The 26154-nt window shown below is 51.9% G+C and overlaps 1 protein-coding gene across 13 annotated transcripts in view; it reads right to left on the bottom strand.

Annotated features, from left to right (window-relative positions):
• Positions 1–26154, bottom strand: part of CASZ1 (castor zinc finger 1) — a 188860-nt gene that overhangs the window by 37440 nt on the left and 125266 nt on the right. For 8 of the 13 annotated variants that reach the window (XM_063176728.1, XM_063176727.1, XM_063176733.1 and 5 more), the window contains 2 exons: positions 24164–24323; positions 6113–6679 (listed from right to left, as the gene is read on the bottom strand). In XM_063176728.1, the coding sequence (XP_063032798.1) occupies positions 6113–6679; positions 24164–24182 (586 nt within the window). In that variant the 5' untranslated portion in view covers positions 24183–24323. The remainder of the gene's footprint in view (positions 1–6112; positions 6680–24163; positions 24324–26154) is intronic. The other 5 variants (XM_063176735.1, XM_063176736.1, XM_063176737.1 and 2 more) reach the window with 1 other exon arrangement.

A 26154-nucleotide genomic window follows, 5' to 3' on the forward strand; every position in this document is an offset into this window, starting at 1 on the left:
CTCTTGTCTTGGCCTAATATGAAGAAAAAGTAATTTTACTGGAAGTGAGACCAATGCCAATATGCCAAGGTTTGTACAGATCTGTCCTTGTGTATATTTGTGTATGGAAGGAGGTGCACAGAGGATAGATGGCAGCATGTGTAAGGGGGAAAACCCATGTGAAATGCTGTGTGTGTTGGTGAAGAGAAAGCAGGGCTGGCTGAGAGCAGGCAGGACACAATGGTGTGAAATGGATAAGGGAGATGGGCAAGGCAATGTATGGGGTGGAGCAGGAGGAGGGCAGAATAGAACAGTGCAGAGAGGAGGAAAGAAGCAGAGGTGCAGATGAATCAAGGCAGGGGAAGAGCAGCAAAGGCTGTGTGCAAGAGAAACCTGGCAATGGGGAGTGCAGGAAGGAGAGTAGAAAGCAAGACAAAGACAGGACAGTTCCCCATCACTGTTGCAGTCCTTCCCTTCCCTTCCTTGTCAATTTTGTAAGGATTCACTCAGCTTGCTCTCCTCCATCTCAATTCCTGTAAATGGACAGCTACTACTTGCCATGTGGAAAAGGGCCACAGTCCAGTGAATGCTATGGAAACCTACAGGCAGCCTCTCAAGCAGCCAGGAACAGCTTCCAGTAACACCAGGAAAAGGGAAAGTCCACACAGGTGAAAAATAGGTAAGAAACAGCCTTCTCTCCATCAGGATTTAGGCTGAGGAGAGAAAGCTGCTGTCTGATGTGGGCTCCAGGGAGGGGGAGAAAGCCAGTGCCCCGGAGCATGGGCTGGGGAAGGGGCAGGAAGGGGTTAGTCTCACGGAGCTTGGTTAAAGGGAGGAAGAATGAGCAAAAGCTGTCCTTCCTTGGGTCTCTCCCTCCCTTCTTCCCTCCCCTACTCCCTCAGGCAGTTTCACAGCCCACCATGGTGGGGAGAACACACATCTGGAGGTCACCCAATATCAGTGTAAAGGAGGAAATAAAGACTGCTCTGATGCGCCGGCTTGGCCTCGTTTAGGCTTCAGTGTGACACAGCGCTCCTCCTCCTCCTCTCCCTCCTGCTTTCTACTGCAGAGTAAAGATTTACAGTGTGCAGGAGTCCTTCAAACCTCCCTCATCATCTTTACTCAACACTTGCTCTGGCTCTAATGGGCAGGCACATTCCTCCCCAGGCAGCCAGCACAGCGAGGGACACTGGCAGCAGAAGGGAAGTTCCGGGCATGGGGTCCCACTCAAAACAAAGCAACACTGCCTTGAAACACAGTGGAAAAGGAAGGCACCAAGACGCTGCCACAGAACAGGTCAGTAGATCCAAAAGATTCCTAAGAAGTGGGGAATCTGACAGCCAGCGATGCCACTTGCACAGGCAGGCACGTACACGAGAGCGTTTCCGTGCACCAAGAGCCTGTCAATGAGCACAGCCCAAGTTCAATAGCCATCAGCTCCCACAAATCAGTTTTCACAGGACTCTGTGGAGGAAAAGACTGCCTGTGACGGGCACTAAATGGGCAAGACCATGAAGGTCACATTCCTGCTCCAGGATTGCCTGGAATAGCTGTTTCACTGCAGCAGAAGTGCTGCTACACTGGCTCCTGTGTGCGTGGTTCTGGGGGAAGGCGATGTGAGAACGCGCCCAGAGCCTGCAAGGCAAGGGACAAAGCCACACCTGCTGGGAGCTGCTTTAGCCCAAAATGACCTTCCAGTTCCAGGCACTTAAGCCCAGCATTCTGCATGGGATTTGGGATGCCTGACTCCAGAATAAACACCCTGTTAGTCACTGAATGGGTGGCAATGCCCCTGCGGTGTCAGGCTTAGGGCACAGCACACCCTCATGGGTTGGTATTAAACTTACAGGATGTTAAATGCAGAACCATTCCTCACTGGGTCCAGCAACAAGACTTGCCTGAAGGACAACTTTATCTTTCACACACAGCATATAAAAATTTTCATTCTGCTTTAAAGCAGTTCTCCTCTTCACCTCTTTTTTTTCTTTTCCCCACTTCCACTTCAGTGTAGCCCTATGACCCAACAGAAGAGAATGAACCCATGAAATCCCTACTGGGTCTAACAATTTCCTGTTTCTGTTAAACCTGCTTTCCCTGTTCTGCTTTTCCTTTCTTTTTGGACCAGTAAAACAACCCCCAGCTTTGCTCATAATGCCCTGATTTCCAAGGACTGCACAGAAAAACTCTAGCCAGCTTGTGTCAAGCTGCAAGGGGAAAAAGAATACCACGCTAAGGATCTGATACAAAATGAAACTATTAAATGTGATTTCTGCTAGCTTTATCCACTGCCCTGAAAGCCAGTGTTCCCCATCTTTGGTACCATGTGGCTGTACCTCAGCTGGGTAAACAGATGCAAAATCCAAGCCTATGGGAAAGGGGAAGGGGGGTGGTCCAGAACTTCTTCGGAGCTTTGTGAAGTCTGAGCTCAGCTTTCACTGTCATGGATTTAATCCCCAAACCCACCTTGAATTCTGCTCTTCCTTTGCTCAGATTTGGTTCTAGATGATCACAACACCCTCCCTGCTTTGCTGGTGCTGCTCAGTCTTTCCTCACCCACATTTCTCAAATGCTGTGGCCAGTTCCCAGTGCTCACTGCCAGCAACTGCAGCTCTACTCATCCAGCGTGAGCCCAACAAGCCCAACACATCCCATAAAGTTGAGACAACCTGAATTTAATTGCTCAGGCACCTAACATGAAGGACAGAGGCTCCTCCAGTGGAGGCACCCTGCAACAGAAGGGAGCTGGCTCGCCACAAGGATCGTATGAATTTCAGCCACCTCACTTCACATACACTTTCAGACAACGGTGAAGAGGTAATTGAAATTACCTAACTGACAGAAAACCTTCCTCATTTCCACAAACAGACAAAAATAAAGCAGGGCAATCGTTGGGAAACACTCCCTGTGAGGACTCCTGGAAGCCACAGGAAGCATTATCCCTGTGTCTTCCTCCCCCTTCCCTGCACTGCATTTTCCTCTCCTTTCCTGTGTGATAATAAAGGGCTCCCTCTCCCCCAGTCGCTGCTCTCCATTTGTGGGCATTGCCAAAGAGCAGAGATCTGTGTGTCTCAGAGCAGCTATCATATCACAAAGGATCCGAAGCTAGCAAAAAAGGCGCTAAAAATAGCCTGCAGCAGCACACTATATATGGAAGGAAAAGCAAAACAGCCCAAATGGAGTGCAAGGTCTGGATACTGGGGGATGGGACATCCCAGCCAGGGCTTTGTCTTTTATTCTGCTTGGGAGGGAAAATATATAGACCTGGGGGATACAGGATGATGAGCAAGAAACTGGCACTTGGTGTGTACGCTCTCCTAAGTGAAGTCTCCCCAGGAAATTAGGAAGAGAAAACTCTCCTGGTTGAAAACAGGGCCAATGAATATTCCAAGAGACGTAGCCAAGAAGCTAAGAAAAGAAAGGCAGATCCAAAAGCTTGTACAGGGGGAAGCTCCTTCTCCGGCTGCCTTAGCCCACTATGTAACAGCCAAAGTGAAGAACATGTGTAGGAAAATCTGCCTGGGTGTGTGTGTGCGTCAGTGAGCGACTGTGGAACGGGATCTGTGTCAGAGACCGCACCGAGAAATCTCATTGCTATATATAAATGTGCACAGAGAAGCATGGGCCGGTCAGTGGGCAACAGAGGGTGCCTGAATGAATGAACAAACACATCTGCACATCCAGATCAGCTCCTGACACCCATCTCCTGACAGACACCAGCTTTGTGACTCCTCAGTCATAGGAGGGCACACGACAAGACTGAGCACCAACTCCTTAGTCCTGTTTTACCCAGGGGGGGCTGGAAAAGAAACTCCATCTTGTTCCAAAGCCCGAGGCTTGAATAGAATTGAGTGAGTCTGTGAGCTTCTGCCTAATGCACACCAAGCCCTCCTGTCAGCCTGGAAGGACACCAAGGTGGCCAGGATTTGGCAACAGACCACGAGAGGCACTGGTGGAAGACATGGGCACGAGCTGAATCCCCAGAAAGTGGACAAGATGTGTACACACCAGGAACCCTTCTCATCCCCATATAATCAGGATCACTTTTCCCACTGACCAAGAAAGCCTGTTAGATGCAGGATTTGGTTTTCTGTGTGGCTCCTGCTTTTCACACAAGTTTGGGCTCAGCTTTAAACACTGCTCAGCACTGTCAGCCCTGCACCCTCTGTTCTCATGGGGAGCAAGTGGTGCTCAGATTCTTCAAATCAAGGTTTCTGTGATGACTCCCCCAAAGCCACTTTGACTGGGAGGGCAGTGCTGTATTCCTCTCCTTTCCTGACTCCTGTGACCCCCCAGCTCCCACCAAAAAATTCCTCCTTTTCGACAGAGGAAATTCCAAATCTCACTGGAATAAGTTTAGTTCACGCTCAGTAACGTCAGGTGTTGAGAGGACTTGGTGATGAACAGCTGAAAATTAATTTCCTGAACACTGACAGAAAAAGTAAAGGAAAATAACTTTGTCCTTTCCAAGGCAAGGGATGTTTCTTGTGCTTTCAGGGAAATGTTGCAAATGACATTTATAACAAGGTTCCTGAGGCAGACGCTCAAGACACAGCAGCACGTCTGTTTGCAAGTCAAATCCCACGTGGTTCTATATGTAAACTGGACGCCTCATGTGCCATTACCTGCCTTAGACATAAATGAAGCTTCAGCTACCCCCCCTTCCCAAACAGTTACCCATTTTTGCATAATCCTTTGACAATACAGCCCTGCAAAAGTATTTTACTTAAATCTCTTCACCCAGTGAGAAACCTCAGCTTCTTTTCATTTTCTCTAGTTTGGGAACATTTTTTTTTACATTTAAGTTCCCCTTCTTTTAGTTTTTATAGCAAATAAAAGCTGCAAATGGTGAGGTGGGGTGGAGTGGTGTGAATTAAAACAAACTAAACCAGAGTCCAGGCACAATCACCTTGTGTCTGGGAACGACAAGGGCTTTCCTATCAAAGGAAACTGAAGGTCACACTTTCCCTCATTGATCTTGCAATGTTTGTTAATTACTCTGTCACTGATGTGGCGAAGGATAATTAAACAGCTCTGTTTATATCTTATATGCATAATTATGTGCGCTGCCACTGAACTCGTGAAGACTGGAGAATGTGCCTCTCCAGAAGGGGAACGGACAGACGGAGATGAGTTTCAGCTGCATTATTAACAGGAGGAGGAAAACACGCGCACACACAAAAGGAGGAAAGTTTGATGGATTCACAAAGTGCTGAGATCAGGGGAGGGGTGCGTGCAGGTGGAGCAGATTAGGGGAAGATCTTTCAATTACAGATCCAGCCCGGCTGAGTGACAAATGGGGAGGGAGCTGCTCTGCCCTAACCGAGAGAATTCAATTCACCCAAAGCTTTCATCAAGGCTTAGTGCTCATACACCCCCTCAAATCGATCTGGGGGAAACCTGGGTATCAGAAAGGGAGCAAGAAAGTCATCTGAGGCTCTCCCCAACATCTCTTGTTGACCTCAGCTTTTGAATGAACCACAAAAATCAAGTAGAAGCAATCTGAAAATAGGAAACACGGCCAGAGGAAGAAGACAGGAGATGGTGGGGGAAACTTTGCTTTGAGCGTGGCATTTTCACCAGCTAAACGCTGAGCTCAGGGTGGGCAAAGCTCGAGGACTGGGCCCCTCGTGAGGGGAGGCAGCACCACGACACGAGCATCACCTCAGCCCCTCCGCCCGGCCGAGGCACCACAGGGCAGCAGGAAGGGATCGGACATTCACTGTCAGGTGGCTCTCTAGGGACTGTCCCAGCCTTGCCCTGGCTCAATTCAGCCTCCCACAGCCTCCCTGATCCGGTCCAGTCCCTGGAGGAACGCCTCGATGGCCATTCCTTCCAGAACCTTCATCCCAGCCACTGCTCCTCTCCCACCCGGTCCAGGCCCTACCCAGGGATTTGTGGTCTGGAAAGAACTATCCAGCCATGTCCACCCTCACCCCACCCTTCTCAGGAAGGGGAGGCCAAGCCAGAGGCAAACTCCCTATGGTCCCAAGAGCAAAATGACAGGCCTCTGTAAGGGGCTCAGGGCTCTCACTCCTCCCCTTGGCTGCCAGGTGCTGCAGGACCTGCCATGGACACAGAAAATGTCACTCTGAAGCTGCCCTGTGTCAGGAAATGGAGGGCACAGAGGGCTTACCTGAGGTGGTTCCTGCCCCCAGCTTGGAGCCTGGTTCGCCACTGGAGGACCGGTAGGCATCGTCCTTTGCTGGCCCGTCTGAATCCCTGTCATCCAAGAAGCTGCCGTCCTGGGAGCCCCTCAGAGCGTCCGCCTCGTCCCCGTTATCTTCCTCGTCGCTGCAGCCCTTGGGCTGCACCATGTAAACCCCTTCCGGGGGCACCTCCGTGCTCTCGGTGCTCTTGCATTCCTTGCCCTCCGCTCGCCCCAGCAAGGGCTCCTCATTGTACTCCCCGTTCACCCACTTCTCGATCACCTCCCTCCTTTTGTCCTCCTCGATCTTCTGCACGCAGCTGAGTCCATCTGAAAACTCTGTCCCCAGCTCCTTGGTGCCGGGCTGGGGCAGGTCCTTGTTGCTGCTCTCCTGCTGTGGCCCCTTGTCCGCACGTGCCTGCTCAGCTCCCCCGTGGTCGAAGACGACTTGGCGGCTCAGCTTGGCACAGATGGCATTTAGCTTCAGGCCGCCTTTGCGCTTGGCAGCCATCGCGGGTTTTCCTGAGGCTGCGTCAGTGCATATAGTTCTTTCAGCTGGGAAGAGAGAGGAGAAAGAAGCAAGGAAGGGCATTAGTGGGATCAGACAAGTTGAGCCCAAACAGCAAAAGGATGGTGCCAACCCAGTGGGCTTTCAGGCATGGCCAGGCTCATCCTTGGAAAGGTGGAGCAGCTATGTGCTTCCTAAGCTCAGAGTGGAAGCCCAACCAGAAGAGCTCGGTGAGAAGCATCCTCTGAATCTGCTGGGACCAAAATGGCCACAAGAAATTTGTGCTGGGACAGAACTGGCTTTGAAAGACCCCAAACATCCCAGGCAGGTGAGTGTGGCACCAACCTTTGCTCCTGGCTGAGGCGGGGTACCAGTTTGTCAAAAGTCTGGACTGACCCCTCCTTCAGACTGCAGCACCACCTGCTTTAGGTCCCTAGCTCTATCCCAGATGTAGTGGGTGCCAGAACCCCGCCAGCCAGCAACTGCACCCAAGCATCTCTAGCAAGGACAACAGCTTCCCAAGCCTAACCCTATGGACAGTGAGGAAATCACCTAAAAGGGTTTGTGCATAGTCTCAAGAAGAGAACCAGTATGCACCGAAGAGAACCAGTGTGGAGGACAGGAGCCCTGGCAAAGTGTGTGTGCTGAAGCACCACAACTAGACTGGTGTGTCACAGCAGTATGGAGAAAATCACTGTGGGCTGGTACTGGCTGATCAGGCCCCTGTGCCTGCTCAGTCTCGCACACAGGAAATTCTGCTCTCATACTTCCCAGCACAATCAGCTAATTAGTGTGAGTTTGTTATTTTAATGTAGTTTATTCATATGTGACAGCTAGTAAAGGAGGGGTGAGAGAAGGTGGGGGGAGAGAGGAAGAAGGTAAGGTCTTAACTTCAAGGTCATGGAGAATCTTGAACTAAACGGTCTCTATCAGAGTCACTTGCATAATTATTGCACCAACAATTAACAAGGTTCAATCCCAAGTAAAAGCAAAATAATTATTCTAAAGCAGTTGCATTGTCTCATTTCTCTCTTTATTTCTGATACCTCTGAGAGATGCCTGGACTAAGCAGGGTTAAAGGACTGCAGTGGACACACAGCCTGGCTCTTCCCCCAGAGCAGCGCCAAGGCAGACCCTGCCCTGCAATCCAGGGCTCAGGAAGGGCGCTCAATAAAACACATGCCACAAGAGTTACCGTGGGGACATGGTTGGAGGTGGAGGTCCCTCCAAAATGGGGTCTTGGATTTTACACTGTAGTCCCATGTAGAGCAAACAGAACATGTCTGCAGACCTCAAATGATGAGAATGGGCTCCTCCACTGCACAGGACTCCCTGGTGGCAGCTCAGCTCACACCTCCCTGTCACCAGCACACAGGTGCTGCTCCACAGAAGCACACTGAGATTAATCAGACCCCCTACAATGCACCCAGAAGCCACTGTGACAGCCCCTAATCCCGTAACATGACAGCCCAATACAAACAGACTGAAACTTTAGACCTGCTGTCCAACAGCCAGAGAGTGGCTGCTTAGCGTAAACTCCTGACAGCTTCAGACACGCTTCCCTGTCAAGGACTGCGAGAAAAATAACCCCCCGACAAATATATCAGCCCCCCACACAAAGGGAGGCAAAATGTACTCCTCCACTTTCCAAAGGCACCCCCCGGCACTAACACCTACGTGCAATCATGCTTTCAGCAAGGGAAAGCACACGGTGCTCCCAAACACGTACCTCCCCATCTAGAAATTACAGCTGTTCAAAGAGCTGTGTGTATGCGCTGGCACACTCCGTAAACACAGTCCTACATGTACAGGTTAAGAAGTCCCATCTCCCCAAAATACATTCCTGCGCCTTCCCCCACGCATTCCTTTTCTCACGCATTCCCCAACACAAGCCCGCAGCCCTCGCACATACAGACGGGCACAGGCAGATGCCCATAAAGCTGCGAGTCTCTATTTGCTGGCACCCTCCCTTCCAATTGCATTCCCACTATTTAGGGCACAAAGTGGAGGCTGATCCAATGTCCAGCTGGTACCACAGAGGGACTCTGAGGAGGCTGCTGTGAGCGCCGAGTGGAGCCTGGCCAGGACACCTGCAGCTCAGGGCCGTGGGCTCAGGCCAAGGGCAGGAGAGCCCTGCTGGCTGCAGGTGGCTGGGACGGAGCCTCCCCGCCGTGCCTGCCCGGGGCCAGGGCACTGGGTCAGCACGGAATCACCAGCCTCTCTCCCAGGCACGGCCTGGTGATTCCCCGGCCACGCTCTCACGATAGCCAGCCCTACTGAACGGGTGAGATCAGCGCCGCTCGCAGCTGGAGATAACCGGGAGGCACACACTCGGCAGCCCGAACCCTCACTGCCCTACCCCTTTCTGCCAGGAAGGCAGATCCCATTATTCTGGTCTGGAGGTGAGCAGCCAAGTGTGTGCACCAGCTGGCAAATGAATATATAAATATTTATTCAAAGGAAAAGAGGAACAGACGTTCCTGAGGCTGCACTTGCCGCGTATGCAGCAATTCCAGGGAGCCTGCAACTCGTCTTCCATTCCTGCCCTGCCTCCTTCCATCTCACACACCCTGGCTTTGCCCCTCTACCTCTCCAGCTTCTGCCCCCCCAGCTCCTGCCCTGCCCCTTGGCATTCTTCCTTTCCCTTCTTTTGTTTGGGATTTTTCCTCTTTAACATTTTGAGACTCTTTTCCTAAAGTTAAAGCTAAAAATAAAGCGAGTTCTGAAAACATGCCACTTCCGTGATCTATAGAACTAACCCTCCCAGAGACCTTCCTGGCATGGCATTTGCTCTGAAATACCAGGGCTCTATATCTCACCTATTCCAATATAGGTGGAAATCAAAACCTCCAGCTTCTCCGGCCAACCTTGCAACCACCTCTCTCCAAGTCTGGACACATTTTATCATTTCATTGCCTTACTTCCTTCTCTATGGAATGCGAGGCAGATTCCTATTCCCTTCTTTTAGGCTGTCAAGTCCAAGAGCAGAAGGGAAACCCTTACAGAGAAATGCTGAACATGAGCCTCAGGTTGGAGGAGACCAGAGCACCTGTGTTTCCTTCTCTCGGGCAGAGGGAGGGAAGCTGAGCTGTTGGATGAGGGATCATTCTATCTGCCCAAGGTCGGCACTGCCAGATCCCAGGAGCCAGGCAGAGGCACCCTCCCCCCAGGCCAAGCTCCCCACCCCAAATCACTGTTTAAAGATTCCAGGCTAAGTAAACATCCCCCTTCATTTTCTTCGTCTAAATAGAAATGTTTTGATTTCACATCAATCTAAGGAAGCCATTTATAACCTGATCCTGTCACACGGACTTTTCATCTCTGCCCGGGACAAACTCTCCCACAAGCTCTATTTACACTGAGCACTTCCTCTGAAAACAATGCCACCGGGAGTTTACTCCTCTTTGCCCCTCTCCACACCCTTGGAGGAGACACGGGCTCTTCCCCCCTCTGTACCCATCGCTGTGGCATCCTGACGGCAATCCTCGCTTTGAAGGAAAGGCAGATCTTGCTGCAGCCAGGCCTGGCAGAGAGGTGGGCAGAGCTCACCTGGCCATGCTGCTGCCCTGCTGCCCCTGCTTCACCCCACGTGCTGCCAGCAGCTCCCATGCAGAGCCCGGCTCTGTCCCTGCATGCAGCCCTGCAGCAGCTCACCCACTGCACAGCGCAGCGCTGCAAGCCGGGCACGGCTCAGCCCTGCCTCCCCCGAGGCACAAAACGGGCTGTGGGGGACACACGGTGTGCAGGAACAAAAGGATCTGCAGCCGGGCAGAAACGGGCCATCCCAGCCAAGGGGCACACTGCTACACTGATAATAAGCCCAGCTCTGCAGGGAGAGGAGGAGAGAGCCCAAGCCTGGCTCTAGCGTGGGGTTAATGAAAACACACCCTGAGAGAGGGGAGGAAGGGTCCCAGCTGGGAAAAAGGGCGTGTGGGAGCTGGGTGAACCAGCTGGCATGGGTGGAGGGCAGCAGCAGGAGCTCTCTGCTGGGCAGGGCCGGGGTGCAGGGCAGAGCCCTGGGGCAGGAGGGCCCGTTCTGGGGGGACGGGGTGCTGGCTGGGGAGGGACAGCCTTGTCACTTCACAAGGCCGGCTACGTCGAACAGATGGAGCTTTCATATTCCTATTGAAGAGTTTTAAGCCCAGCTGAGCAGCTCCGTTCAGGAGGGAGGTCCCACTGCCAGCTTTCCAGGAGCTGCAAGCTCTCATTCGATTAATTATTAACAGCATTATTTGGGGCGGGGAGGGGGAAGAAAGGAGGGCTGACATGCATGCACAGTCCTTTTCTTTTTTAACCACTGTGGTGCAAACTTGACTGGAGACACTCCAGTCTGCCCAGCAGCCCCAAGCAGGGAGGGCAGCACGGCTCACTGGGGTGGGAGGTGAGGATGCTGCACACTGGAGCCTCTTCACACTTGAGCTGCAGTCCCTAAAATGGAGCCAAACATTGGGAACATGCTTCTAAGGAGCAGTGCCCTGGCACTGCCCAGCCACATGCTGGGAGGAGGCAGGGAAGGCAGCCAAGTGCTCAGCCCCTACCAGAAAATATTCTCCCTCCAGCATGAAGACCTGTCTATTACCCTAAGGCAGGGCCAGGGCAAAGGCAGAACATCCCAGGCATGGCCCACAATGTCTGAGAGTGGATTTAGTGCGTATTCTCCCCTCTTCAGTTTATCAATAAAACATTTTATTGCTTTTAGCCCAGGAAATGACCTTGGATTAGTGGCTGCTGTCTGTTCTGGCTGACCTTGGGGAGTTCACAAAGGCTCTTTAACAACGTCCTCTGCCCTGGAAGCATGGATCCCGCCCGTGCGTGCCTGCGAGGAGCTGGGGAAAGCCCTCGGTGCAGAGTCAGACGTGACAGGCTCCAGCTCAGCACTGGGCAGCCAGGAGAAGGAGAACCAGAGACGTGGGAGGGGAAACGGAGTGAGCAGCCAGGGTGTCCTTACCCGAGAGCTGCCAGCTTCACTCCCTGCTTTCCCACAGCCACGAGGGCTCTCCCCACACAGCCCATCTACAAACCGGGGAGGAAAGGCTGGGCACGCTGCTCTGGTCCCCACAGATTGCCAGAGCACAGTCTGCCTGCAGTCCTCACTGCTTGATTTCTCCTGCCCACCACACTGGCATTTATAGACCCACAAGGGTCTGCTTTCCTCCCTCTCTGCAGCTCCCGGAGAGCTGAACTCTGGTTCAGCCCTGGCCCAAAGGGGCAGAGAGCAGTGCCAGCTCCCTTCAGCAAGCCCACATGCTTGCCTTTGCTCAGCCTTCTCAGCTGTGATTTCCTGATCCCCCAGCCCCAGCGCAGGGCAGGCACTGGGCAGGGATGACAGGATGCCCTGAGAGCAGGGGAAGGCACAGGCTCCAGAGATGCTGGTGCCCTGCTCTGAGGCTGCAGCCTGTTTCTCACCACCTGGCCATTGGCTGCTCCCGTGCTGCTGATGGGGCTTCTCTGCGAGAAGAGCTCGTGAACACAGGGAGCCCCTCCTTTACCCAAACAGAAAACAGCCACAGCATCCCTGAGCAGTGTGTGTTTTCTGTGAGGGAGTGTAATTCTGAAAGGAGAGAATGGGACAGGAGAAACCAAGAGGAATTTTCCTCTCAGGGGAACAGACACTACAAGTGAAGAGTAGTGAGTACAGAGCTGTAAGTCGGGGCCAGGTCCCTGCATGCCAGAGGGCACAAACAGCCCACCCCCTTACAACATAAAAGCCTCCCTTTTCAGCCATGTCCTCTCCCAGTGTCCCCATCCTGGACACAGAAGGTTCCCCATCCTCTCCTGCAAACATCTCAACCCTTCCAGTGCTGCCCACAGAGAGAACCAAGCCCTCCTGGCGGGGCAGCCAGGCAGGCAGGACCCCCTCCCCAGCGCCTGCCCCCCGCCCCAGGTGCCTTCTCCTCCCGTCGCATCCTCCTGAAGAGCAAGCCCTAAAGTGTTAACGGCGATTGGTGAAATGGCACAGCAGATTGCTACAATAAATAATTTACTGATATTTATAAATATTCAAATCAGCAAGCTTCAGAAATTGAAAGGGGGGGACTCAGTTGACGGGGAGGAGGGATGTTTAGGGAGGGGAGGGGGGTCTGACATTAATTCCCAGGCTCTCCAAATTCACTCGAGAACTGTTTCTCATTTCAAACAAATATTAAATCTTTTGGTGTCAAGCCTCCAAAAATAAAATATCAAAGAGAAAGTCACCACCCCCTTGGTGGCCAATGCCTTGTCTGCCGTGACTCTGGGTGCCCTGGGTGGCCCTGTCCTCTCCAACAGCCACTCACTGGGGGAATGGTGGCAGCCTGCACCTCTAATGCAGCTCACCACAGCACCAACCACCAGCCAGGACAGGAATTCCCATTCCTCTTATCTACAAGCCCCTGCCTTCATCTTCCAGGAGGTTTTCTAAATCCCACTGGGAAGAAAGGGCTGCAGTGAAGATGGAGTCAGGGCTCTCGGCTCCACTTGGGAACACAGCTTTGTGACAGAAACCAGACAGGAGGTCAGTCCTTCACTCCTTGCCGCTGGAATACAATTTGGTTTTGGTGATTCAAGCTGGGGATTAAGAACCAGAAATGCTGGCTTCCAGCCTGGTTTCCAACCACAGCATAGCCATCAGTCTCCCCAGCTTTCTGTGCCTTGAGTTTCCCCATGCAGGGGAGGGGAGTGAGGACAATTACCCACAAATGAGCCTTACCCAGTGCTTTGGGGTCTTTGTATCAGCACTCTACGTCACTGTGCTGGATTGTTACAGAGTCTTTTCCACCTCTGAGCATCCTACTGACCCCTTAGATGGCCATGGGAGATGATCCCATGTTTTCCCCTAGACCACCCCACTGGTAACACAAGGCTCCAGCATGGGGTGAACTTCCTCCAGATGAGTAATGGCTTTTCTAATGCACGGGCAGGCTGTCAGCTTCCCTACTCCCAGTGTTTTATGGGTTTAACTGAACGGCTCTGAACTCCCTAGTAAGAAATAAAGTTATCCCTCAGCGTCCCTTCTAAACATTTCACTCAGTGCAAACGGTGTTTAAGAAAAATGAGGACATATTTCTTCTTAAGGATGCAGTATCCCCCTTCAGAGGCCTAATTTATGCCATATATCACTGGCCAGGGAGAGAAAGGCAGTGCAGACCTCACACTAGGAGTGAGCTGGCCCTAGCACAGCCGCTCCTGCTGCAATGGTGCAGTGGGCTGCAACTCAAAAAGTCCTCCAGAGCCCGCAGAGTCCCTGCTGAAGGGCCGGGCTGGCTGGAGGCAGCAGAGCAGGATGGACACCTTCAATGCTCAGCACTGTGCTGCTGCAAGCTCCTCACCTGCCCCGCCAGCCCAGCCCAGGGTTGGCAGCACCCCTGTCCCCTTGGGGGCTGAATGGGGACAGTCCCGGCCCCTCTGCCTCACCTGGGCTCCTCTGGCACCCTCACCCACCCTGCCCTGCCCCACCAGCTCTGCACAGGCACTTGGCACAGCTGCTGGGGAAAGTGGTTCAACTTCGAGCGAGGACAGGACTAATCCTTCCTCGCAGCTCTTTAGTAACGCACGTCTGAACCTTTTCCCAGGCAGATCTCAAAAATTACTCTAAATGTGCTTTGATCTTGCCTGCCCTCAGCTTCCTCACTCAGAGAGCCACTCAGGGTCTGCTTCTCGCCCGAGTGCCAAGGCAAAGCTCCTCATCTCTGCCCTTGCCTTTGCCTTGCTCTGCACTCGTGTGCCCTGCAACATCCAAAGGACAAGAAAAGAACGCCTTTCTGCATACAAGTTACACAGTGCTGAGTGTAAAGAAGAGGGGAAAAAAGTGGGGAACAACGTCAGGAATTCTGATTCTGCCACTCACTCTGCTACTGTTCTTTCTCTTTGGGCAAAGGACATTGTGCAGGCTCCCCTTCTGCCTGGCTCCCCTTCATGGATCACCCACTGGGAAAGGATTTCTTGCCCAGCTTAGCGGGCCCACTGCCTTTGCAATTTAGGTACTATTGCAAATCGAGTAATAGCAGAGAAAAAATACTGATAGAGGACAGATTGAAGCTCACAAGTCCCTTGTGTCCTGCAGCAAACTTCCTAGTTCATTTGTCAATGCAGGATCTTTGATAAGACATTTCAGCAGTTTCCTTCCTATGCAAACCTGCTCTCAGTGCTCCAATCCAATGCAGTGAGCAGGGTCTTGGCTCCCCAAGCTGAGCAGCAGCTCCCTGGGAGCCTTCTGTCCTCGCCATATTTCTTTCAGATAACATAAAGCCAAGAGGATCAGCTTTTCTGATCTAGTTTCTCTTCCTTGTCTTATTTATTTGTTATTAATTTTTTAGTCTGGTTAAAAGGTTTACCATCCAGAGGAGCATAAGTAGCCTCACTCAGCCTAAGTAACTCTATAAATCAAGCACAACTGCTAACATCTACATCACAATCCTGCCATCAATCTCCCCACAGGTTGTGAAGAAAACCAAGGGGGAAAAGACATGAAAGGGAGAGTGAAGAGCAATAGCTCATCACCCTCAGGTCCCTGCAGGCTCCCTGTGGCCCTTAGAAAACTCCCTGTGAAGCCAGACGTGTTGCTGGGGAAACTGAATGCAAACACAGTGCCTAACTTCACCTCTGCACAGCCCAGAGGGCTCACGAGTGCTCACAGGAGGACACGGTGGGTGCAGAGAGGGAGGGAAGGGTGGTGGGAGCAGAGGGCTGGGAAAGCCTCTGGAGCAAAGCCTGCTACCTCACTGGGAGCCAGCTCCCAGGGAATGAAGATGAGGCCAAGGCCTGAGCCTCTGCATGGACCCCTCACCGGAGACTGAAGGGGTCAAGGCAAGGGGTGCAGGGGAACACAGAGATGTGACCAAGAGGACGCCAGATTTGACACAGGGGAAACAAAAAGGACCAGAGAGAGACAAGAGATCTCTTAAAGGACAGATTCAGAAGGGAATTGCTCCAAGTTTCATCAGTTCCTCTTGCTGACTGTCTTCAATGAGTGATTTTACAGAGAACCCCAAACCACCAGGACCCAAGTCAGGGGACACCAGCTCCCTGGTGTCAGGCTGGGCTCATCCCTAACTGAGGGCAGGGGTTAAGTGAGCTCCTAAAATAGGGTCCCTCTGACCCTTTGGTACTTGGTCGGCAGTTTAAGAGCAATTTGCAATCCCTTTCAGCACTATTAAGCTCAGACCTAACAAAGAATGCAGGCTGCTAATTAACTGCAGTGGGAAGTCGGGAGCTAAATAGGAGTTGGGAGCGTGAATGCTTGTTGCACCACTAAGAAATGCAGGGCCAGAGAAAGTTCATTACTGTGGTCCTTCAAGGTCCTGCAAAGTAAGTCAGTGTGTCAGCCTGCAGGAGGTGAGTGAAACCTCAACAAGGGCTGCATACAAAGAGCAAACCAGAGCATCTCAGCCTTCCAGCTCCTGTTATGTCCTCTCCACAGCCCCTGGCTGCTGCCTGAGCTGTGTGTGAGCAGGTAACTGCTCTGGGCTGGCCGTGCAAAGGGGGCACTCAGTGCCCTGAGAGGTTTCTGTGATCCCCAAGTGGGGCTGAACTCTTTTGTGAATCCAGAGCAGGTGCCCATCACACACCATACGGGGAGCTCAAGGGCTCTTTGAATCCCTGCAGATGTCTGCGACCTGCAAATATTGTGCAGTGTGGTTAGGAGAAATGCTTCCATCCTGTTGGAAGGAATGATCAGGCCAGAGGAGAAAGAGCTCTGGTGTGAAAGCAGAGGGTCATGCCTGAGTTGTTAACTCAGCAATCCTGTCAGACAACCCCATGGCCGGGCCATGTGGGCACTCACTCCACGCTTCCCAGCGCTCACACTACTCTAATTCCATGTCTTGCTTTTTGTCGCTCTTCCTTCTGGTCATTAGAGCTCATCTTCTTATCTCCTATGTCCTTGTGAGCCTGTCCATGTGCCTGTGCTATCACTGACTGCAAACACCCCTCCGTGGGAACACACACGTGTACAGAAACGTGGCCGTGCAAGGTACACTATCACATGCAGACGCACACACCACCCTGCACACAAACACACACAACTGTATGCACGTGCTAATGCACACCAGCCCGTGTAGCTGTGACTGTACAGGTGTCACACCTGCACGCACATACATGTCCATACGGACACAGCACCTGCGCCCTGCACGCACCTGGCTCCGCTCAGCCCCGCACACGCAGCCAGCGCCCCACGGAGCCCAGAGCAGGCAGGCAGAGCCCAGAGCAGCCCCACGTGCAGCCAGCCAGCACGGGCAGCCGCGGGTGTGAGCAGGGCACCCGCGTGCACTCACACTGCACACGCGCTCCGCATGAGCCCCACGCCAGACGCAGTTTGTGCTGCAGCCTGGAGCGACAAGACAGTGGACTCCCAGCTGGAGCCTGCAGCCAGGGACAGACACACTCCCCATCCCACCAAAGAGCCCCTCTGTACCCCCAGCCCATGTGCACCTCACACCTTAAGGCAAACAGAGCACCGGGGAATGTCTCATGGAGCTGACGTCCCAGCAGAGTGTGTGTGCCGGGCAGGGGATCTCTCCCTCTCCCTCTCTCTCTCTTCCACTCGCATCTTTTCATGAACTCTATTTCTCTTTCCTTTCTGAAAACAACTGAGCTGTAAATACTGTTTAACCTTCTTCCCCCCTTCCCCCTCCCCTCTGCACTATAAAAACACAAATATGCCATAACTCAGCTGGCTCAGCCGCCGCGCCTCCAACATGCCCTGCTCCAGGCCTCTCAGGAAGGTCATAACAAACGACTTTCCGATTCAGTGCTCCTGAAATAATTTTGTGTATTAAAACCTGAATCTGCACTTTCTGGACCGAAAGCCTCTCTTAATTATGGCAAGCGTCCTTGGGATGGACAGTGATCCTTCACTACAGCACCGCTAACCAACCGGAGAGGCAGTGGCTCCGGCTCCCCACCACCACCTCCTCCCGCTGCCCCCTCCCACCACCACCCAACCCACAGCCCCCCTTGCTCCCTCGCCCCCCCGCCTTCCCTTTGCCCAATCTGTTTTCAAAGTGTGTCTGTCCTTTATTAAATTGTTTTCTTTTCCACATTATCAGTTGCCATGGAGACCTCATCTCTCGGATTATTTGAATTTCATTATATCTATTGATTTGGGAGCATTTCATCTTTTTTATTGTTTTTCTGTCAATTTTCAAAACGAATAACCATCTAATTTGCGTCAGTGCTGATTATGTTTGTCCCTCAATAGAGGTCGGCAGCTGCGTCGGGGAAACAAATCAATGGGAAACCATCATAAACCTCCCCAGTACAATCTCCAGGATATGTGGGTGACATTCCACGCCTGCGAGAAACACTCATCATATCCAAACTTCTTTCTTTCTTTTCTTTTTTCTTCTCCCCTTCTTTTTCTTTTTTTTTTCCTTTTCCCCCTCACAGATAGCTCTGCTGGTCAGTTGCAGGTACCGTTTAAAATCGTATTTATCTTACCCACGGACATGTACAATTTTGGGCACATCACATTTTCAGACAGGGAGGGGACAAGGGTAAGAGAAGTGCAAAGGAATATTTTCTTTTTGTAGGAAAGAATGGAAGAAAAGAATGATGAGGGAAAGAAAAAGAGGAAAAGTAGATGGGGATTGCAAATTGCTTACTATGTTTTTTTTTTTTAAATAATTTATGCAATTTTAAGCATTTATGTATAAATTTTTTAATAAGCCACCCTGGAGCAAAATAGCCATTAACATCCCAACGTCCTTCTGTCCAATGGGCTCTTGTGTAGGATCAATTTCCGAGAGTACTTTCCTTTTTTTTTATGACATGATAAAATGCTTTTAAAGCAACTTACACAAATATGGAAATTTTTTTCCCCTCCTCTTTTTTTGCCTCTCTCTCTCTCTCTCTTTTTTTTTATAACAGCCTCTACTTATTCACCAGGGAGAGCAAGTGAGTGAGAGTGTGTGTGTATGTGTGCTGGGGAGGGCAGTTGGCAGAAGGATAGACCCAGCCCTAACTGGAATGGACCTGCCTGTCCTTCTAACAAGGGCATAAACTTTCATTAGCGATGCACACAGTCAAAGGCAATTTAGGGAAACGCGCTGTACAGAAAAGGAAAACCTCAGCGTTTTTACTCGGTGGCTCCTTGGCTCCGTCCAGGGGGCTCTATCCTTGAGCTCTGCCTGTGCTCTCCAAGCAAAGTGACCCCATGGCCACGGGGGAGGCAGGAGGGAGCTGCCGAGGGGCTGGGGCTGCTCGGGGACCGTGCGCCCCGGGCCGGGCCAGGGCAGCCAGGCAATATTAACGTCCTGCTGCAGCACACTGGTCCTGCAAGGGGCTCAGAGGGATCTGTTGCTCTGCCCGCTGCAGAGCTGCACCCTCCAAGGGGCCAGTCCTCCCCAGAGGTCTCTATTTTGGGCTTCTGCACGCTGACAAGGAGCTTGCAGCCGCTTGATGCCCCTTTGGGGCATTAGTTACAAGCCAGCTCTGCCCAGACCAGACAGATGTGTCGCTGCTGCTCCTGTTTCCACAGGATATACAGTCTAGTTATTTTTGCAGCTGGGACATGTTTGGCCTCACACAGGAACCTGGAAAATACCATTCCTAAAGGGACAACTCCTGCCACTGGCCCCACGAGCAGGCACAGCTCTGCAGAGGACGGACAACAAGCACAGGGCTGGAGGGAGAACAGCCCCACATGAGGGGCTTGGTGGGTCTGAAACTAATGGCCACAATGTTGGAAATGAAACACAACTATCTCTGCAGCTAGCATTCTCTTGGCCCTTTGGCTTTGAGGTTGAAGTTTGTGCACCCTAAGCCAGCTATATGTTACACACGCCCAAGCATGGGAATCCCTGAGCACGTCCCCATTATCTGCTCCAACACGAAGCCCTGACAGTACTTTCCACACAAAAGCAGATTTCTAGATTTCTTTACCTTTCTGTATGACATACATCCAGAGATAATACACACCTATGAATTTAATCCTACTAGCAGCAGGTCTGCACATTACTGGCACCTTTCACACATCCCTGCACTCTCCCAGCCCTGTGCAGCCCCAGTGCAGGCTCAGCCCCTGCAGTGCTGGCTGGCACAGAGCTGGGCACACACTTGCCCCATCTGCCATGTTTGTGCACATTTGAACTAAAGCAGAGGTTAAAAAAAAAATAAAATTCCAGGGGCAGCCAATGCTCAGCTGGAAAAACACAAAGTGCCGAGAACAGCAAACCCAATCAATAACAATCACAACCCCAGCAGTGGGTGAGGAAAGCATGAACTGTTTTGGCCTGCTCCCTGCATGCTCACCCACTTGGGAAAACACACACTCCCCAGAGGCCCATGATTTCATCCCCTCCCACTCCACCCTACACTCATCCTCACCAAAAAGCTTTATGGAGAGCAAGTCCCCAGGCTCCTGTTCTAGCCAGGAACTTAGCAAAGAGGAGAGAGGGGCCCTGCAAAGAGAAACTGGATGCCTGGGAATGAGGCGGCACCTGAGGAAGGGTCTTTCAGCCAGCAAAGTGCTCCTCACACCCCACACCCTCCTAACCTCTCCTCCCCTCCAAAGTTTTGCCCTTTGTTCCCTCCTTTCCATCCCAGTTGCTGGCCTTGCCCTTAGGGTGCTCTTCTTCTCCTGTCTCCTTTCCTCAAGCTCCCAGCACCATTCCACCTTTCTCCTTCCCAGCAACTTCTGCCAAAGCTCTTGTGGCCCCACTCGGCACCCCCCTGCCCTCTGTACACCTCTCTGCTCTCATTCCCTGTGGGCCCAGCAGCCAGGTCTGGCAGAAAAAGCTGAGCTTCCCAGAGGACAGCCCTGCCAGGGACTGGTGACCAGCCTGGGGAGGGGGGAACATGGAATTCTGTCAAGGGACACGTGGGAGCTCTCCCTTCTTGTGGTCTCACGTCACTTCTCACTCAGACTGCACAGATTTGGGGGATTTCACTGTCGCAGCAGAGGTCAGCAGGAGTTGAAGGTTTTCAGATCATATATATCACTCTATATGGTCTTGTCTATAGTGAGTGCTAAATATAGCCAAGCCAAACCTGGAGGTGACTTCAGAGCTGTGGTGCGGGGACAGCAGCCACTGCACAGTCACTCTCCACCTCAAAGCAACGCAGATGTCACAAGTCACAGTCCAAAATCAAGGATGCCTGTGAATCCTCTCTTCTCCCACTGCCAAGAGTCCGAGCCAGGCTCTCTCCCTCTCTCACGTCTGCATGATTCCTCATTTTGAGGAGTCAAAATGAAACATCTTCTTGCTTCAAGGTCCATTTTATCCATGGGATGTTGGACCCTCCTATGCATGACATGCCAGCATCTGTGTCAGCACAGCTACTTAAAAACTTAACCAGTGGAAGAAGCTCTGAATAGAAGGGGAAAGTCTCTTGTGTGGGTCAGAATAATTAGACTGAGCTCAAATTGGCTTTAGGCATCTGCTGCTGTGTCTGAGCAAAATCAAGCCATGCTGCTTCCATCAGCATCTCTCCGCTGCTGGCCTCGCCCTGCAGAACTGAGGGGATCACATACTGCCTGGCATAGGGCATCTCTGGGAACAAGACTTGCCTCAACTGAAGCCATAAAGCCTCCTTATCCAGATATCATTAAAGCCAAGAGAAAAGAGGCCAGACAGAGAGATTGAGATGAGCCATTTCCCCAACAAACTTGCTTCCCTTTTTCATTCGCTCCTTTCTTTTTTTTTTCCCCGTTAACTGTCATTAAAATAACAAGTTTCTGTTACAGTCTAAACATTCCCACATTGTATAAAGGGTTATGTTACACTAGAGTCACTGCCGGGCCCAGTGTTTGCACAGAAACCTCACTGCAGGTCCCCCCTCCTGACGAAGTGACTTATTAAAGTTTAAACAGTAATTAACAGAACAATAAAAATAAAGGGATGTTTGGGGAGTCGTAGTGCACACAGGGTTTTTGGCAGTGCCAGCACTTTTCAGTGCCCTGCGCTGGCAGAAAACACGGCTGCAGAGCCGGTGGGAGAGATGGTGAGCAGGGCCAAGGCACAGCCCCAGCCCCAGCCCGAGGGGCAGAGAGCAGCAGGAGGAAGGAAGGAAAGGCGTTGGGGCGCTGGGGAGAGAGGATGCCCAAGGGTGGCAGGAGGCTGATCACAATCAGCATCACCACCAGCCCTGCCCTCCGTGTGCACGTCAGACAGCATCAAGAGCCTCCACTGCCTCTTCTGCCATTCTGCTGACACGGCCCACACAGGCCCCCAAAACTCTGCCCTTGGGGAATCACGTCTCAGGAGCCAGAGCTGGCTTTTGGGGAAGTGACTCCTTTATTTTAAAAGAGTAGTAGAGAGGGAAGAGCAACCACAGAGCAAACCCCTGAGAAAAATCTTGCAATAGGGAGACTCTTTACGGGAGACTCCAAGACCAAGCCCCTTGCCTGGGAAGTTTAAAAACAGACAGATGATGCCTTGTAGGGACTGATCCTGCCCTGTGCAGGTGTGAGCTGCAGATCCAACAGCATGGGGTAAGTTCTGGGGTCAGTCATTCCCTCCTGAAAGGCAGCCAGAGCCAGGATCCTAGAGCCCTGCCAGAGCCAGAACCTTCCCAACCCATGTGAAGTTGGCTAATCAGAGCTCCCTTTACAGGAAAAAATCTGCTTTTTCTCTGTTTTGTTCCCATTTCCAGTAGCTTGGCTTGCCTAAGATGAGCTCTAGAGCATGTGGGTAGAGTTTAAGCTTAGGTTGTCAACCCTCCCTGTTACCCAATGTGCAGCAACTCAGAAAGATCTCATCTGAAGATATTTTTGGTGCCTATTGTAGCTATTCTCAAATGTTTGCCTCAGTAGCTCACAGTGCTAGCTGGCTCCAGCCCTGATGTGTGACTCAGTACACACAGCATTGTGCAGTCCCATGTTTGCTAAATCTCTTCCAGTACAACTGCTCAGTTTGCAAATAAAAAGACAGCTCCATGAGGCTGTATCTTCTGTGCAGAGGGAACTCGGGGAGCGCTGCCTTGAGCCTCTCCCAAAGCCAGGGCTTGGCTCCTGGTCTGTCTGGGAAGCAGCGGATCTGACCTGACCTGGGCCCTGCCCTGCTGCCACGAGGACACACATGGAGACATCCATCACCAGCTGTTCCGTCAGCCCAGAGCCTCCCTTCCCTCTGCTGGGATGAGGAAACCCCAGGGATGTCCCCAGAAATCCCAATACGGCACCAGCACCATCCGTGAGGACACTGGGACCCCGCTCACCCCTCCTGGAGGGTAACTGTGAGCTGGGCTGGGCAGTGCCAGGTTAATGGCTGGATCCCATGACCTTAAAGGTCTTTTCCGACCTCAACCATTCTATGATGTTGTGAATTCAGCCCAGGCTTCCAAGGTGCTGGTTTGCCAAGCCATGAGGAAGCCTGCATCAGCCATGACAGCCCTGCAAACACGTGCCAGGGTGGAGGGCTGGCATGTTACGGCCCAGATTTAATGAAACCAAAACCCTGTCAGCCTTGGTGATTCTACTGCATTTGGGTGCAAATTGATAAAGTTGCCTGGAGCTCCAGGGAGAACATGAGGAGGAAGCACGGGGGAAAGGAGAGGCTGAGCTGAAGGCACACTGATGCACTTTCACTTTACACCTGTGTTTTAACTGGGCCCCAGGAGCTGAGCTGTATGACACACAGCTCTCCATGTCTCCCTTGCTGCCTTGTGCCATTCAGCACTCCCTTCCCTGCTCAGGATGCCTTCACAGAAGCCTTCCTGAATCCTCCTGAGGTCCTTGGGTCCCACTGCCAGGGAGGTAAAGGGATGGGGCAGACACATCTTCATTCACAGCCTTGTTTGGCCAGCAACACTATTGTCCTCTTATCCCCAAACTTCCTTTTTTTCTCTATGGCTTTTCTATCTCCCTGGGAAATTGGGTGCCACTGGCTTGTTCAGACTCGCCCTAGAGAGTTTTCCAAAGTAAGCCCCTGAATCCACTGCAAATCAGGCAGGGCAGCTACTGACTGAACCCCCTGATCAGCTGAGCTGCTGGCTCTGTTTTCTTCTTCTTTTTGCTGCCCCAAGCCAGCTGGACACACACAAACAGCAGCCAGGACTGAGCACTGGAGCAGGGTGTTGTGTGAGGGTCAGCAGCTCACAGGAAAGGCAGGTACAGGTGTCTGTCATCCTCACTCACTCCTGAGGCTCTCTGCACATTCCCACTCTGCATTAATGTTAGCTGAGCTGCCAGTCCCTTTCTGGGGGACTCTCCTCCCCAGCCACTGAGCATGGGCAGCTCATCTCCACACACTCATCTCCCAGCTCTTCCCAACTCGCTGGGCTTGATCCTTCCCTGACTGATCTTATGCTCATGTCACTCTGCTTGGCTCAGGAGAATCATTTCCCAGCTGGCACCACAGCAGTGACAGAAGGAAACTCATGCCTTTCCACTGCTGCTTACACTAAACTGAGAGAAAAAGAAATGCCACCCAAATCTGAACTTTTCACCCCATTCACCCAACTATGGGATGTTCCTCAACTCCTGGCTGTGCTGGAGTCAGGGCCTCCAGACTCACTTGCAGGGAGAGTGGCAGTGCCTGAGAGGGGAGAGGTGTTGAACAAGTACAAGCAGGTGCAAACAGAACAACAGAAGGTGCCCCCAGGTCAGCACTCACGTGCATTTTCCTCGGCCATGTCTGAGGAGACTTGGAGTCAGAACAGAGCACAGCTTTGCATGGGGGTCTCAAACATGTTCACAATGCAGAAAGACTGTCCTGTGCACTTCCTTTTCCAACACGTCGTTCAGGATGTCTCTACAGCAATGCCAGTAACTGCCTGTAGGGAATGTTATGTTAGAAGATTATCTAATGCACTCTTAATCATCTGGTCTTGCAATCTACAGTGGGAAATCAGAGCAGCCAGCATGGTATGACCCTTCCTCCAGACACCACTGAATTCAGATACCATTATCAGTGGTAGCCTGGTCCATGTCCCAGAACTTAAGCTCTCTTTTGGTTAACAGGCCATGAAATTATTTAGACTATTCTTCATGTTACATTCTGTTATATTTGTAATTAACACAGAAGATCAGCAGTGCCACATTCTGTATTTTGCTGAATACAGAGGAGACAGTACTTAGAAGCACTTAGTCTTAACCTAACTCTGTCCTGTTAGGTTTAGGGGAAGCCAACTCTTCAGAGCAGACCTGTCCCACAAGGAAAGGGTTGGGTACTGTCAGAGACCTTAATCCACATATATCTGTAATATGGTATGGGAACCAGCACCCTAAAATCTGGTCTTACCTCTTTTTTTTTGGAAGAGACTTTTAAACAAAAGCAAACAGTCTGCCAGCACACTCAGTGTTCAGCGCCATCGTCAATCAGGGAAGCCTAATTATACCCATTATACTGATGAGGAAGCACTGGCACAAAGCTATGCACTCACATGGCTACAGACACAAAGCAAATCAGTGGCAAAGCTGGAATTAAACCCAAGAATCATGGTGATGAGCTCATCACCCACCTCAGCACAGCCCCGTGCAGCTGGCCATCACCAGTCCTACCCACGTCCTGCAGGTTACAGAGCTGGTGTGGAGCCCTCCACACACCTGCTTAACAACTCCAAGCTTCAATTCCCAGGGTGACGTGGTTTGGGGTGCTCTGGGATGCTCGGGGACTGGTCACATCAGCTGGCCCACAAGGACCAGTCAACTCAGCTCCCTGTACGAGAGACAGACTGGTGGGTGCAGACACCCAACAGCCAGAACATCAGCTCTGAGCTACTGAGAGACCCTGTGGCCACAGACACCGGGCAGGGATGAATCATCTGTTCCTTCTGAAGCAGCTTAATCAACTCCCCTGCATGTGGATCCTCACAGCAGGTCCAGCCTGAGCCCTCTACATATTAATGATTCCCTGGGACATAAAGCCCAGAGATTTTCCTTGGCACCAGGGTCCAGCACTTGCCCTGCACTCTCCCTGCCAGGTGCTGGGTGCTCGGGCCTAAGAAAGGCTGCAGAATCCCTCGGGACTGAGAGTCATTACATAAACAATACAGTAGGATCACGGGCAGTAATTGTAAAAGTGCCAGAGGTCTTGGCACTGGAGTCTGCCTCAGCAAAGGCCTCTGTATGGAGACCCAAACAAAACAAACAAAAGCCCAAACTCTCTCGGTGCTTGATGAATAATAATAAATAGTAAATAATAACCCTAAGAGCCAACCTAGCCAGACAGATGTGAGGCACCAGGGCAGCTCTGAGGAAACACCAGTCCTGCAGCAGTCGCCCTCCTTCCTCAGGTTCAGTACAGTGAGCTCAGGTCACCAGGTTCCTGCAGGGTTAGGTCCAGGGGGAAGCCTGGATTTCTGTCAGGAATGCGCACACTCCCACCCACCCAGGCAGATGGGCAGGAATTGCAGCCTTTGCACGTCCCTGGACTGGCATGTTCACCTGCCAAGTGAGCACACACCAACTCAAGCCCAGCGCCTCCTCCTTGCAGATCTCTCTTTAAGAGCTAAAGGCAAAAAAGAAGCAGATGGAGCTGAGCAAGGGAATCCAGGTAGGTGTGAGTCCAGAGAAGCCTCTCCCCAGCATCATCATTACAGTCTGGACTCAGAGTCCCCCACCTGCTCTGTGCAAGCTGAGCTCCCTGCAGGACACCAGGATAGC

The sequence above is a fragment of the Melospiza melodia genome, chromosome 26 (assembly GCF_035770615.1).
Source record: "Melospiza melodia melodia isolate bMelMel2 chromosome 26, bMelMel2.pri, whole genome shotgun sequence".
In the NCBI taxonomy this organism is placed as follows: domain Eukaryota; kingdom Metazoa; phylum Chordata; class Aves; order Passeriformes; family Passerellidae; genus Melospiza; species Melospiza melodia.